At 26.5% G+C, this 13,309-nt stretch overlaps 4 protein-coding genes across 6 annotated transcripts; 1 reads left to right on the top strand and 3 right to left on the bottom strand.

Moving 5' to 3' along the window:
* Nucleotides 1-1,331: 1,331 nt before the first annotated feature.
* On the bottom strand, nucleotides 1,332-2,613 carry Mob4 (MOB kinase activator 4). The gene is made up of 4 exons (XM_017911551.1): nucleotides 2,504-2,613; nucleotides 1,783-2,156; nucleotides 1,581-1,715; nucleotides 1,332-1,488 (listed from the first exon to the last, which is right to left on the bottom strand). Exons 1-4 carry the CDS (start codon nucleotides 2,558-2,560, stop codon nucleotides 1,392-1,394), a joined length of 663 nt encoding a protein of 220 aa, XP_017767040.1. The 5' UTR covers nucleotides 2,561-2,613; the 3' UTR covers nucleotides 1,332-1,391.
* Nucleotides 2,614-2,876: 263 nt separating this feature from the next.
* ND-ACP (NADH dehydrogenase (ubiquinone) acyl carrier protein) lies at nucleotides 2,877-4,255 on the bottom strand. Of its 2 annotated transcripts, none has more exons than XM_017911542.1 (3): nucleotides 4,036-4,255; nucleotides 3,567-3,674; nucleotides 2,877-3,100 (listed from the first exon to the last, which is right to left on the bottom strand). In XM_017911542.1, the coding sequence occupies exons 1-3, from the start codon at nucleotides 4,192-4,194 to the stop codon at nucleotides 2,921-2,923; spliced, it is 447 nt and encodes a 148-aa protein (XP_017767031.1). In that variant the 5' UTR covers nucleotides 4,195-4,255; the 3' UTR covers nucleotides 2,877-2,920. The 2 variants fall into 2 exon arrangements, with proteins under 2 accessions (XP_017767031.1, XP_017767030.1); XM_017911541.1 differs by lacking the exon at nucleotides 3,567-3,674 and adding an exon at nucleotides 3,409-3,525 and having other exon boundaries at nucleotides 2,879-3,100.
* Nucleotides 4,256-5,136: 881 nt separating this feature from the next.
* Tbc1d8-9 (TBC1 domain family member 8/9) lies at nucleotides 5,137-11,045 on the top strand. Its single transcript, XM_017911523.1, has 19 exons — nucleotides 5,137-5,322; nucleotides 6,154-6,320; nucleotides 6,442-6,615; nucleotides 6,689-6,785; nucleotides 6,862-7,051; nucleotides 7,129-7,205; nucleotides 7,275-7,331; nucleotides 7,398-7,602; nucleotides 7,683-7,888; nucleotides 7,971-8,263; nucleotides 8,341-8,544; nucleotides 8,617-8,948; nucleotides 9,104-9,259; nucleotides 9,342-9,527; nucleotides 9,611-9,799; nucleotides 9,983-10,145; nucleotides 10,232-10,567; nucleotides 10,633-10,754; nucleotides 10,827-11,045. Exons 1-19 carry the CDS (start codon nucleotides 5,279-5,281, stop codon nucleotides 11,043-11,045), a joined length of 3,417 nt encoding a protein of 1,138 aa, XP_017767012.1. The 5' UTR covers nucleotides 5,137-5,278.
* On the bottom strand, nucleotides 10,832-13,078 carry RpS21 (ribosomal protein S21). 2 transcript variants are annotated; one of them, XM_017911522.1, is made up of 4 exons: nucleotides 13,015-13,078; nucleotides 12,875-12,932; nucleotides 12,608-12,743; nucleotides 10,832-10,911 (listed from the first exon to the last, which is right to left on the bottom strand). In XM_017911522.1, exons 2-4 carry the CDS (start codon nucleotides 12,922-12,924, stop codon nucleotides 10,867-10,869), a joined length of 231 nt encoding a protein of 76 aa, XP_017767011.1. In that variant the 5' UTR covers nucleotides 12,925-12,932; nucleotides 13,015-13,078; the 3' UTR covers nucleotides 10,832-10,866. The 2 variants fall into 2 exon arrangements, with proteins under 2 accessions (XP_017767011.1, XP_017767010.1); XM_017911521.1 differs by lacking the exon at nucleotides 10,832-10,911 and adding an exon at nucleotides 12,474-12,539.
* Between the last annotated feature and the right edge of the window lie 231 nt (nucleotides 13,079-13,309).

Below are 13,309 nucleotides of genomic sequence, written 5' to 3'. Positions count from 1 at the left end.
TACATGATTATGATATCCACCATTGGTGAAATTAGAAGAGAAGATACTTTACAATTCTTTGTCTGTTCGTTAGTAATATATTCGTGGTATCAAATTCATATAAGCTTACAAACAAATTTTTTTAATTAATTACATTTGATGCATTAATAAAATAAACAACAATAGATTTCAAAGTGTTTATCTTTTTCTTAAATTTGATGTCAGTTTCTAATATAAACTACTTATTGCAGCTTACTTACTCGGCAGTAGTATAGATAATCTTCCAGCATTGATATCTTTTTTCTTAATAAGAAAGCTAGAGAACACTTTCAACTTTGCTATTTATTAATGGAATTATTAATCGTCAGAAAGTGAATGTCGAATAAAAGGAATAAATAATTTAAAACCTAATTATAAAATAATATTTACTTGTATTCTCCAGTCTTATTTGAAAGAATGTGGGTGTCGTGATAATACAAGAGGGTTATACCATTCTTCATATGTTTATCATCTCACAGACAATAAAAAGATATTTAATCAGACTATACGACATTGAGAGTTATATCAATAACAGTAGAAGAGAGTTCAATATTTCAAGTTCAATCCCATGTATGATAAATATCATATAAATGAGAACACTACAACATTTATTATTATTGCTAATAGTACATATAAGTGTTTGCTTAATTTGATTACTGCATGATAAATATAGTTACATTATATTAATGACTCTTGCTACAGTAAATATATTCATTTTGTTATGAGTCATTCAAATAAAAAACTGACATTTAATGTTATATTAAAAATTAATCAAAAAAATAATTAACTCACTTATAAATTTAACTACAAAAAAAACTTATTATCTAATAAAGTGCTATGTAGGAGGTTGAACATTTTTATCCTTAAACTGAATTTGAATTTCTTGTTATATTTAATCAAATTAAATTTTCTAAAAAGTTTAAAATTAAAAAATTAAAAATTTCATACATTAAAAATATAAACGTATGAAAAATGCAATAATGCAAAATTATTTTCATTTAATCTATTGTAAAAGGTATAATGCATTTATGTAGAAAGATTTATCTTTATACAAAGACCTCATAATGGCTAGTATTCAACTGCAATTATACCTTCCATATCCTTCACATTCACAATTTTAACCATGAAAAAGTTCTTTTACGAATTCCTATTAGCAATTATTGTATTCAAATGACTATTTTATTCTTAATTCAATTAATACCAAGAAATTCTAGTCGTATATTTCTAAACAAATTACCAAAATTTTTCGATACTCTTATATTGATTCCAATAATTGCAACCACAAGAGATATACCAGCAATATATCAGTGTTATCAATGACTTCATTAAATCTGACAAATCAATTTAGGACAATATAAATAAACATTCAAGTCCTACGCTTCACTTTCTGTTGTTCCCTCTTCTCCCATAATTGGTACTATCAAACTTTCTTTTGACATCAAACTATATTTTGTCACAAATGCTGTAAACCTAGAAACAGAAATGATCAATGATCCAAATAAATAAATTAATGAAATAAAAATTATTTTTATATGTGCTTCTATAATAATTAATTATTCTACCTGCGACATAAAAAAGTTTCATTCTCAAATTCATCAAATATTGTTCTATGATGATAATATGCATGAGAGAAGATTCTATAAACCCTTCGACTAACAGAACCAAGTTTCGTTACTGAAGATTCTTTAATGCTCACTCTGGAATAAAACGTATAGAAATAGAAAGACAAATAAAAAATATTTACACATTACATATTATACATACCTGCTAGGAAAATATTTATTGCTATTAAGTAAACAAGCTGCACCATCAAGTGTATGTCGTGTATAATCAATAGCTGGACATTCTTTGGGTGTTTTATGAGCAGCACATAGAAATATCCATTGTTCCGTAGCTGTCATTTGAGTACAAGTTTCTGGCTGACATTCTGCTTGCAGTCTTACAGTTAAACCATTGAGTTCCATACAAAATTGTCTTAAATGTTCATATTTCCATACTGCTTCATCTTGAGCTTCTGGCATTTTCAATATTAAATCAACATTAGATGGATCTTTTCTAATCATCTGCTGAATATATTGTTGCACGGCCAGCGTGCTGTCCATTTCTTCAAACGGTTCATCAGGCCATCTGCAAAAATTCTAAACGAAAAAGATTCTTAAATTTATAAATCTTTAGAGTATATTATAAAACGTATTTATCAAAGTGGCGTAATTTTAAATTAAATAATTTTAACCTAAAATTATATTGACATTTATAGACTATCAATACATTGGTAAAAATATAAAACAATATAAACGAAATATTATAAATTATTAGTATGTAAACAATAGTTTCTTTGCAGAACATCATTGATTTTCGAAAAATACATCAAAGATGCGTTCAAATATTTTTGTAAATACATTGTACATAACCGAACCATTATTAAATGATAACGTATAAAACATGAAAACAATGAATCTTTAAGAAAATTAATATTTTTATTAACCTTTGCCGTAGTTCCGGGTCTATTTCTTCTGAACATACACGTGTCCGCCATCTTCATTTTTCCAGTTGCACTCGATTAGCATGCACGTTCGATTGAATCAAATAAAAAGATCCGAGATGTCGTAATGTCGGCATAGAGAGTAGCGACACCATATCAGTGTCACATGGTGGCACTTTATTCTCGTTTAAAAATAATATAAATGTTTATATATCGGATAAAAATACGCAATAAATATACTTTTTTATTTAATATTATGAATAAATACAGGATAATATAATTTACGTTTTAATCTAACAATTTACTTTATTTTTATAATTTATATTCTATACAGAAAAAATAAAATTGGATTTTTTCCTTACATAATGTTTTAAAAATAAAAAAGCTTGACTAATGAAATGGTTTATATTATGTAAATGTTTATTCGTAAACATCTTGTTTATCGCCAATGTAACGTACTATATCCTCGGGTCGTAAAAGTTTCTCTGCATCCATATCTGGTATTTCAAAACCAAATTCATCTTCCATGGCCATTATAATTTCTATATGATCCAAGGAATCCAAACCCAGATCTTCCATAAAGTGAGATTTTAGAGTCAACTACACAAGATATCAAATTTTTAATTATAACATATTAAAAAGTAGACAAATGATTAAATTGAGATATACATTTATTACAAAGACATCACGATTCAAGCAAAGTGTTAATTATTTATTTCTTCTGAGAAGCTATCTATCAAGGTGTTTGAACAAATATAAAACAGCACTAATAATACTAATATTAACTCTTTGTAAAATATCATTAATAAGATATTAGCATTCTTTTTTATTGAAAATTATTAAATTGTGTAGTTGCAAAACACCTGCACAAGTATCTTTTAATATTGTATTATCTTGTGAATAGATACCTTCTGTGGATCAACTTTATCATAAAGATTGAGTACTAAAAGTACACGCTGGCTAATATACTCAAGTGTTAATGGTACCGTATGACCATACTGACGAACCTGCTTGACTCGTGTGCCCTGTAAAATAATAGTTCATACAAAATATGGAATTTAACAACCTTTTCAGCATTTACTTTATCAAATGATCGAACCACATGTAAAACACGTTCTTCAATTTTCTGAATATTAGCTGCTGTGCAATATGCACATATATTTCCTATATTTACCTACATATACAATAACATTATATATTATTTATGTATTAGAAAATAAGCAATATACAGATAATATAATTATATTTATATTAAAATATTTTGCAATTGTCACAATAAGGAAATCAAAAAGGTATTGATTTTTTATATAAATACATAAGTATATCCCTAAAAACAATCGTATTTTTTTATATGTATTTAATTTAATTAAAATATGACATAACAATCCAATAAAATATTCTGAATTTGAAATACGCTTGTGTTTACTATTTGATCAAATCCTAATTTATTTATGTTACATAATGTCTAATTTGTAATACGATATATTAACCATTGAAAAGCATTCATGGAAATTATAAAAAATAGCCGTGTTTACCTGTGGTGCAAGCGTGATAGAATTTTGTCTTCTATAATGACAAAATTTTACATTTGACTGAAATTGTGCAACAGTACTTCTTAAACATGTTCGATTAATTGAACGTCTAAGAGTACCGGTATTTCTTATTAAAAAACGAACTCCCGCGAGAGACGCCATTTTCTTTACAGTGAAAAGTCTTGCGGGTTACGACCTACCCTGGTAGACCAACTTTGTCGTAATGTAGCATATCTCGTACAGGAGTTTACATGTATATTAGAAAATGTAGCGACACCTACTTATATCAATTTATTTTTTGCAAAATTAAAGTTATTATTTATATTTTATTAAATACTACTATGAATTACATAATAAAAAACGGCATTATCTTACGAATACAACTATTTATTTGTATGTTTTATTGAAATTATTTACATATTGAAATATTTCTGTTATGCCTATGATGAATTTCATTATTTATAATTAAATTTCATAATTTTACAAAAATGTATCCATATTCCAAGTGGTAATATTTTTCGTCTCAAGCATCTACATCTAAAGTCTTTTGTTCATGATGAATAGTAATAGTTCGATATTGGTGGGAAATTTAATATTTACTTACTGGTATAAATCGTCAAACTGTTGAAAAACTTCGAGAACAAAATGAGTAATATTTAAATAGATCTGTATATTGAGATTCAAATAATGTTTATCACTAAAGTTATTGCTTCATTGGTTTTTACATCACAATTTCTCTTTTTTAATCAGTGTCTTTTTAAATTGATCGATAAGATATTTTTTTTCAATCTGATTTAAAAGAATTTGATAGAATTCTGATTACAGATAGATCGAGTTAATATATTTTCAGTTATATCATAGAATGCTTAGAAATAATTTATTACATATTAAAAAATGTAGAGAACAATAATAGCATATAACTATATTTATCGATATTACTTTTATTTTTATTCGATGAAATTGTAATAACAATATATGACAAAAAATATTAAAATATTTAAAAAAGAAATGACATTCTAAGATAAAAATATTTGGTTTGTAGTAACATTTTATATTGAAAGTATGGCCAAATTGTCAGAACCACGCACCTAATAATAAGTGATTTGTAGTGGAGTTCATGTTGGTGTTTATCTTTGGCAAGTATTTTTTTCTGCTATTCAGAGAGCAAATTTTGTTACTGCCTTGGATAAAGTGTGCTTGAATTTGTATTGTTAGTGCCATATGTGCTGGAACAACAGTGATCAATATGTGGGTGAAGCCACAAGAGGTTCTACTGGCAAATGCTTTTTGGTAAATTGATACATATATTCGATGTTCAATGTTCTGTTATAATTACTGTTTACATCGTATGTCAAAGACAGCTGACAGAGATATATTTAGAAATTTAAGCAATTTTCGAACAAGTATTATTTCAGAGTTTTATTAATTTATATATGCTAGTTTGAATAGAAAAATAATTATTTTTTTAATTTGTTTGCTATTCTTTAATCGATATTATTTGTTTACATTTCGTACATATATCTAATGAAATTTAATGTTATCTATTTGTCAAAGAATATAGTTAACTGTAGTTTTAAATATTTTACAAACTATAAAACTATAAATTACTTATACTATCATAGCAGTATAAGAATATAAATTATAATGCATTGTAGACTAGAGGTACTATTTATTGTCGATAAGGGACGTTCGTGCTATTAAAATCATTTTACCAATTATCTATAAGATTAATTTATTCCCCTTCATTAAGATATGAATGAAATATAAATGAGAAATTTTCATTGCTATGTATATTTTTGCAACTATAAAATTATATATGAAGTTATTAGTCTTTTGAAACATTATTGATTGAACAAATAAAATAAATTATAATTTTCTGCAGCTTATTTTTCATATCTTTATTATATTTTTTATGATTTCTTTTTATTTTAAAAAATCTTTATTTGTTATATAATTGAAGTTATTTTACATAAATAACTAATAAATACTTTTAGAAATTAAGAAATTAAATACTATAGGTATTAGTTTTCTTCAATATAATTATAACTGGTATTTTATTATATTTTAGAATAAAGTGAATCCTATGTCCTTAAATGAACATTATCATATTTTTATTACTAGGGTAACAGAACAGGCAACTATATATTTTGTTTTACAACGTCGTAAAGGATATGGAAAGAGTAAAGGTCTTACTTCTATATTGGTGGGAACATTGGATAGTGTTTTTGACACTAAACCACCACCATTTAGAATATTACATCAAACACCATCATCAGAAGTTTATTGGGGTAAGGTATCTAAACATAAGAACATAACATAAAATATTTATAATGTTTTTTATCATTTTTGAAAATATATACTAATATAGGAACTTGTTATTGTAAATTAAAGTGTTTTTAACTTATATAGCAATTGCATGTTCCTTAACACATGAAGAAATTTTGCAAGATTGGGAATGGCTTCATTCCAATTTGATAGATACTTTAACATCATTTGATACTGAAGAAGAAATAACTGAATTTGTTTGTTGTAAAATACAATCCATTATTGCAAATAATGTACCAGATTGTCAATTTGCAGATGGTAAATTATTTATAATAAGATTAATTGAAAAATAAAATTTTCATATAATTATTGAAGCTTATATTATTCACAGAAGATGATCCAGAATCATTTAAAACTGTATCTTTTAAATTTCATCAACTTTTTAACATACCAAAAGAAGATAAATTAGTCAATTACTATTCTTGCAGGTACTTACACAATTAACTCACAAGTATATATGATTTTATCAAACTTAGAAAATTTAGTAATATTGTATTTTTTTAGTTACTGGAAATCTCGTTTACCTAGACAAGGATGGTTATATTTATCAATAAATCATATGTGTTTTTATGCTTATATCTTGGCAAGAGAAACAAAATTAATTATAAGATGGGCAGACATTACTGAATTGGGTAAAACTAATTCCATCTTATTTCCAGATAGTATACGCGTTGTAACCAGAGACAATAAAGAAGTAAATAAAATATTATAATGTTTATTGTCTATACTATTACATTTTTTATGACAAACAATGTTTTATTTTACTTGCAGCATTATTTTTCAATGTTTCTTCATAAATCAGAAACATATTCATTAATGGAACAACTGACAAATATTGCTATGAAAAGGTAATATTTATAACTTACAATTAATAAAAATATAAAATATGTTCAATAAATTAATGTTACTTTTATTAGGCTTATAGATGAGAAAAGTGGCTTTAATGAAGATAGAGAACTATTAAGTAAACTAAGGTATTTGGAAGCATTTTGAAAATTGTGAGTAAAATTGATATGTATTAATTGTTATGATATTTCCAGCAAAAATGTACCTAAAAAACCATCTTTCTTAAAAAGAGATCTTGATGCACGAGCACATTCTGAAGCTTACAGGTTGCAATTTAGATTACCAGGAAATGAAAAATTGGATGGTAGTATTGATGCAACATTATGGACACCATACAATAAGAGATATGTCTGGGGAAAAATATTTCTCTCTCAAAATTACCTTTGTTTTGAAAGCAGGGTGAATATGTTGATTAATATTAATATGTGTATATAAAGATTTATATTTAATACCATGATTTAATATGTATGTTAATTTAGGTGAGAAGATTAGTAAGTTTAGTTGTACCTTTAAGAGAAGTAAGGCTTATAGAGCCTGCTGAAAATCAATCATCAAGTACAGGAATAGATAAATCTATTCTAGTAACAACTGCTCGATCGTCATTTCTATTTGCTCAGATTCACGATCGAGATTTTGTTGTTCAAAAAATATCTGAATTATTAGCAAAATCTAAACTATCAAACTTGTAAGATTTCATTTAATATTAATTTTGATGTCATAGTTTAATAATACTTTCATTGTAATTAATATATTTTATTATGAAATAGGAACGTTGATCACATATTTTCCCAAAATAGTTTACATCTCGTAGTTTACAATAATTGTGAGGAAACTAAATCTCTTACTGATTGGAAACCACAACCACCATTAATGACCCTATTTAAAGCTCCATTAACTAGTGAAGCAGCACTAAAACAAGAAGCTAAAGAAAAACAATGGGAATTACATTTTGCAGAATATGGTAGAGGTATTACAATGTATAGAACAACAGAGACAGCAAAACTTATAATTCAAGGTGTACCACAGTCTCTCAGAGGAGAAGTTTGGCTTACTTTTTCTGGTAACATAATAAACAATCATTACCACAATGATATAGTTTTATAATAGCAATATAATATAGTTTTGATTTATTTCTAGGTGCTTTAAATGAAATGGTAATGAATCCAGGACTTTATAAATCATTAGTTGATCAATCACTAGGTAAATCCTGTCAAGCAAATGAAGAAATAGAACGCGATTTGCATCGATCTTTACCCGAACATCCAGCATTTCAATCTGACACTGGTATTAGTGCTTTAAGGAGAGTTCTTTCTGCGTATGCTTGGAAAAATCCACAAATTGGTAAAAATTATATTTATAACATTCGTTGTCACAAAGATTAAAAAAATTGTTGAATTAATTGTTTTGGAACAGGTTATTGTCAGGCCATGAATATAGTAGCTTCAGTTTTATTAATCTATTGTTCAGAAGAATCTGCATTCTGGCAGTTATGTAATGTATGTGAATCATTGTTACCCGATTATTATGACAGAAGAGTAGTTGGTGCTCTTGTTGACCAAGGTCTTTTAGAAGAATTAGCTGCTGAACACTTACCAACTTTACATGCTAGATTACAGGAACTTGGTCTCATTAAAGTTATATCACTTTCATGGTTTTTAACCATATTCTTAAGTGTTATGCCAACTAGTAGTGCAGTAAATATAATGGACTGTTTTTTTTATGATGGAGCAAAAGTAATTTTCCAGGTACAACATATCTTATGTACATATATTTTACCTTTAGTTTCTTTTATTTTTTATTACTAAAAGTATTGAACTTTATTGATATCCTTTCTAATAAATACAGAATAAAGTACATACAGAAGAAATTTGAAGTAAACAGGTCTTTCTTCCTCTGTCAGATAGCATTGACAGTACTGGAGTGGAATCAAGATAAATTGTTAAATTGCCGTGACGATGGAGAAGCAATGCAGTTATTAACAGATTATCTTGGAGGTGTATTCAATGATGAGGGACTTCTACTTCCTAGACCAGTTGACAGTGCTGCTTCTAATCGAGTAAAAACTTTCTTTATACATAAGATACATTTGCACAGATTAATATAAATTCATAATTCTGTGTATTTGCTTATTATTGTAGAGTATATCTGTTCAAACCTTAATATACGAAGCATATTCAAGATATGGTTCTTTGACTATTGGTGGAATAGAAAGACTTCGTTTAAAACACAGGCTTAGAGTAGTTCAAAGTTTAGAAGAAGGAATTGAAAAAAATGTAATTAGAAGTGTTGTTGTTGACAAATATATGACAATGGAAGAATTGCAGGTATTATATACATATTTAATTATTTATAGATATGTAAATACTAAAGATATAAATATTTGAAAAACAATGATATCAATATCTAGGATCTGTTAAGTTTAGTAAGAGAAGAATTAATGAGTCAACGAAAATCTGAAGCTGATCGTTATGATCCAACGCAACCTCCTTACGAAGCATATAAAATAGATTTTGAACTGTTTAGAATATTATTTGGTGGCTTGTCTCCATGGGGAAAATGTAGTCAAGCTGAATCTCTCGCTGCTCGGTTATTCCGTGTAAGTTAATTTAAGTTTTAAAAAATAATTTTTTATTTCGAAATGGAGTTATTGATGACAAAAAAGGAAAATCATAACAAATGATAAAAAATCTTAGAGAATTAACACCTATGTGTATCTTAATTTTATTGTATAAGATCAAGCAAATACAGAAAATGTTCATAAGTACTATTGTACTATCAGTTAATGGATCGTAATCGTGATGGTCTACTGAACTTTCGGGAATTAGTACAAGCGATCGGTATGACAGCAACTGCAGATTTAACACAAAGATTAAAACTTTTATACACTCTGCACTTACCACCACTACTTACATCTGTTGATTTCGAATCACCAACGTATTCTGGTAAATATTATATAATAATTAAACGTATTTTAATTAAAAAATGTTTATTTTTATTCCGAATAAATTAAACATATTATTAATATCAGATGGTGCTGAAGTAGCAGCAGAAGCTACAGATTTTTTCGATAGTATGGAGCAAAGCGTCGCTTCTTTAGAAATGCCAGTTAGTTTAGCGGAAGAAGCGAGTATCGGTACCTTATCTCGTTCGACAAGTTTAACCAGTCAACAGGGAGATCAATCATGGGAAGTTCAAAGCATTGGTAGCTTACGCTCTATGTTAGCATCCAAAGATAGTCCACTGGATCTTAAAACTGTACCAAAAATGTCACAGGAACATTTCATTGCATTATGGAAAACACTTTATGACATGTTTCCTGCACAACCAGAAGAACAAGAAACGTATCATTGTATAGCTTCAATAGGTAATTTCTATATATATTTATATAATATTTATATGATATAAATATATTCTTTTCTCAACATATAGGTACCCTTTTACTCCAATTAGGCGATGTTGGTAAAAAATTTTATGTTGGTCGAGATGAATCTGAAGATAGTTTACTTTTAGCCGCTATTGCTGCTCAACAAACACCTTCAGTTGTGGAACGGGTAATATATTATTTATACCGAATAAATTTTCTTATAGTACATTATAAATTTTACATTAATAATGATTTTTAGTCACACGATCGTAATGGAAATCCATCAAATGTAGTTGCGTCTATTGGTCCAGATTGGGCAATAAGTGTCGAACAGTTTTTGGCATCTGCGTTAACAGGTCAAGCGATAGTTGATTTTTTTAGTAAACGAACAGATCTTACAGAAGCGATTGCTACTCTTAAAAATCGTAGGTTCAATCGCGTTCATTCCTTATCAGACACTCCTGTATTAAATATTTGATACACAGACTCAACTGTGTATAAAATAGTGTAAGATATATGTGAAATTTACAAACTCATAGATTGCCTTGAATAATTGATTAATAATTTCATTTCCTAAGGAAATTTCTACATTTATTGCAGTTAGACAAATAAATCTTAATTACAAAATAGGTTTGTAGTGAAAAAAGAAAAACATTTTTGTAATGAAGTAGTAGTTAAAATGAATTAAAAAAAAAAAAAAAACATTAAAATATAATATTTCAATGCAATAATTCAAGTAATTAATTTTATATATTACTCTTATATCTTTTATTGACTTTAAAATAATAATGTTTATCAAAAATTTTTAATTCTTTAAGCTTATAATGCTTTACTAGACATACCTATTAATAATATGTACTAGTTTACAATGGAGATAAAATTTCACTGCACATATGATCAAAAGTTGATTATTCTTTCAAAAATATTAATTTTCAAATGTATGTAAATTTATTGGCCTAATCATATAACATAGTAATCATATACCAATTAAAAATTAAATAAAAGATGGCATCAGTAGGATATACTCAGGGTAAAATATTAGTTCCAAATCAGTTTTGTGACATTTTATTAATATTCATGCTTGGAAATAAAGTTCCCGGTAAATGATACTAATATATGACAAAAATATTTTTTAGAACTGAAATGTACTGGATATTTACGAATTTCTATACTTTTTCAACTATAATATGAGTAACATATGCACGAAGTTATAAAATATTTTTACTGTCAGTTAATAGATTCACTGCTTAATCTTGTAACCTTACTAAAATTCCCAGTACATTAAAAAAACTTTACCAACAATTACAGTAATAAATATTATGTGTGATAAATCGATATTTTAAAACAATATGGTAATCATTTAAGACTATACTTAAACTATATACGTCCTTAAAAAAGTTAGATAATTCTTCAAAATAATTAAGGATTTATACTAATTCTTATTATTCAAGGTGTTATATGTATGATACAAAATTTTAAATGGATACATATTTTAACATATTTGTAAATGTTTTTGTTGAATGCAGTTGAATATTAATATTTGAAATCATACTTTTTTGACATATGCAACTATATTTTTTAAAATAATTTTTATTTTTATATAATCATTACATGCATAATTTTTTTAATGGAATCAGCAAAAGAAACTGTTCCATCATAAAACAGCATGAAATATTAAAAAATTTATCTTCCTGTATCATATATATGTATATAATGACTCATTATTTCATATGTGGAACTCTATGTACAAATCATAATAAATGACACGTACAACAAACTTGGAAGTTTATAAGAATAAATTAAATTAGTTTAACATTCATTTGGTTACCTTATAGTTTAACAAAGTAATACACATTATTTAAATTTTTTTATATTTTTATTGAAAGAATAAAATGATTAATATTAATTAAAAATTTTTTGGTAATATATCATCATTTTTTGCAAGTCGTACTAAACAATCATCAGATTCACCCTAAAAGTATAAAAAATATAATTACTGAAAAAGATACATATAATTATTATAATGGTAAAAAAACGTACCATACGGCGAATAGCTCCACAAATTGCGTACATTTTTTGAGAGTCAGTCATGCGCCCAGTTTCAGGATCAACATCAGCAATACTCAACTGAATAGATGCATGATCTTTGGCATGAATGATACGATTACTTGAGGAGCTGTAAAATACAAATTTTGCATATCATTCATAAGTAATTTAACACGGATTTATAGATATATTTACAACTTTTATTTAAAAAAACAAGTTAATACTATATCGTAAAAACAGTGCTCCACGTGCATTGCTTACCATTTTCTTGGAATGTACAAGTCAACAAGCACTCCATTGTCGTTCTCCATTTTTAAATCTGTAATAACAAAATTTAAAGTCTACACTGTTTTGTGCAAAAATATAACGCTAAAAGTCTTTAAATTAAAATATTTCTTTACTTTTGGTTGCTAAATGTGTACCCTGAAATGGCTTCACACGGAAAATAATTTTACAATAGTATAAATGTCATAAAATAAAATCAAGCTTACCAACATTGATAATATTTCCCTATATATTCCTATAGATTTAAATAAATTTTTATATACTGATATCAATAAACTTTTATTTTTCAATATTTATGAATATAAATGTAATGTTTGGAAGTAATAAATATAGCAATTAATTATATATAATGAATGCAACAAAACGATATATAAACGGCATATTATACTTTCTTATAAAATAAATAAGAAT

Source organism: Eufriesea mexicana, unplaced genomic scaffold, assembly GCF_001483705.2.
Source record: "Eufriesea mexicana isolate 0111107269 unplaced genomic scaffold, ASM148370v2 scaffold265, whole genome shotgun sequence".
In the NCBI taxonomy this organism is placed as follows: Eukaryota; Metazoa; Arthropoda; class Insecta; order Hymenoptera; family Apidae; genus Eufriesea; species Eufriesea mexicana.
Note: the sequence above shows the minus strand (reverse complement) of the source record. Positions and strands in the feature narration are given on the sequence as shown.

Coding starts and splice junctions, on each gene's coding strand:
- Mob4 (XM_017911551.1), bottom strand. CDS start 2,560: ATGAAGATGGCGGACACGTGTATGTTCAGAAGAAATAGACCCGGAACT. Junction 2,157..2,503: donor GACCCGGAACTACGGCAAAG/GTTAATAAAAAT, acceptor TTTTTCGTTTAG/AATTTTTGCAGATGGCCTGA. Junction 1,489..1,580: donor GAAACTTTTTTATGTCGCAG/GTAGAATAATTA, acceptor TTCTGTTTCTAG/GTTTACAGCATTTGTGACAA.
- ND-ACP (XM_017911541.1), bottom strand. CDS start 4,194: ATGGCGTCTCTCGCGGGAGTTCGTTTTTTAATAAGAAATACCGGTACT. Junction 3,526..4,035: donor CTATCACGCTTGCACCACAG/GTAAACACGGCT, acceptor ATTATTTTACAG/GGCACACGAGTCAAGCAGGT. Junction 3,101..3,408: donor ATAAAGTTGATCCACAGAAG/GTATCTATTCAC, acceptor TATCTTGTGTAG/TTGACTCTAAAATCTCACTT.
- Tbc1d8-9 (XM_017911523.1), top strand. CDS start 5,279: ATGTGGGTGAAGCCACAAGAGGTTCTACTGGCAAATGCTTTTTG. Junction 9,260..9,341: donor ACAGTGCTGCTTCTAATCGA/GTAAAAACTTTC, acceptor TTATTATTGTAG/AGTATATCTGTTCAAACCTT. Junction 9,528..9,610: donor TGACAATGGAAGAATTGCAG/GTATTATATACA, acceptor ATCAATATCTAG/GATCTGTTAAGTTTAGTAAG.
- RpS21 (XM_017911521.1), bottom strand. CDS start 12,924: ATGGAGAACGACAATGGAGTGCTTGTTGACTTGTACATTCCAAGAAAA. Junction 12,744..12,874: donor TTGTACATTCCAAGAAAATG/GTAAGCAATGCA, acceptor TGTATTTTACAG/CTCCTCAAGTAATCGTATCA. Junction 12,540..12,607: donor GTGGAGCTATTCGCCGTATG/GTACGTTTTTTT, acceptor TTATACTTTTAG/GGTGAATCTGATGATTGTTT.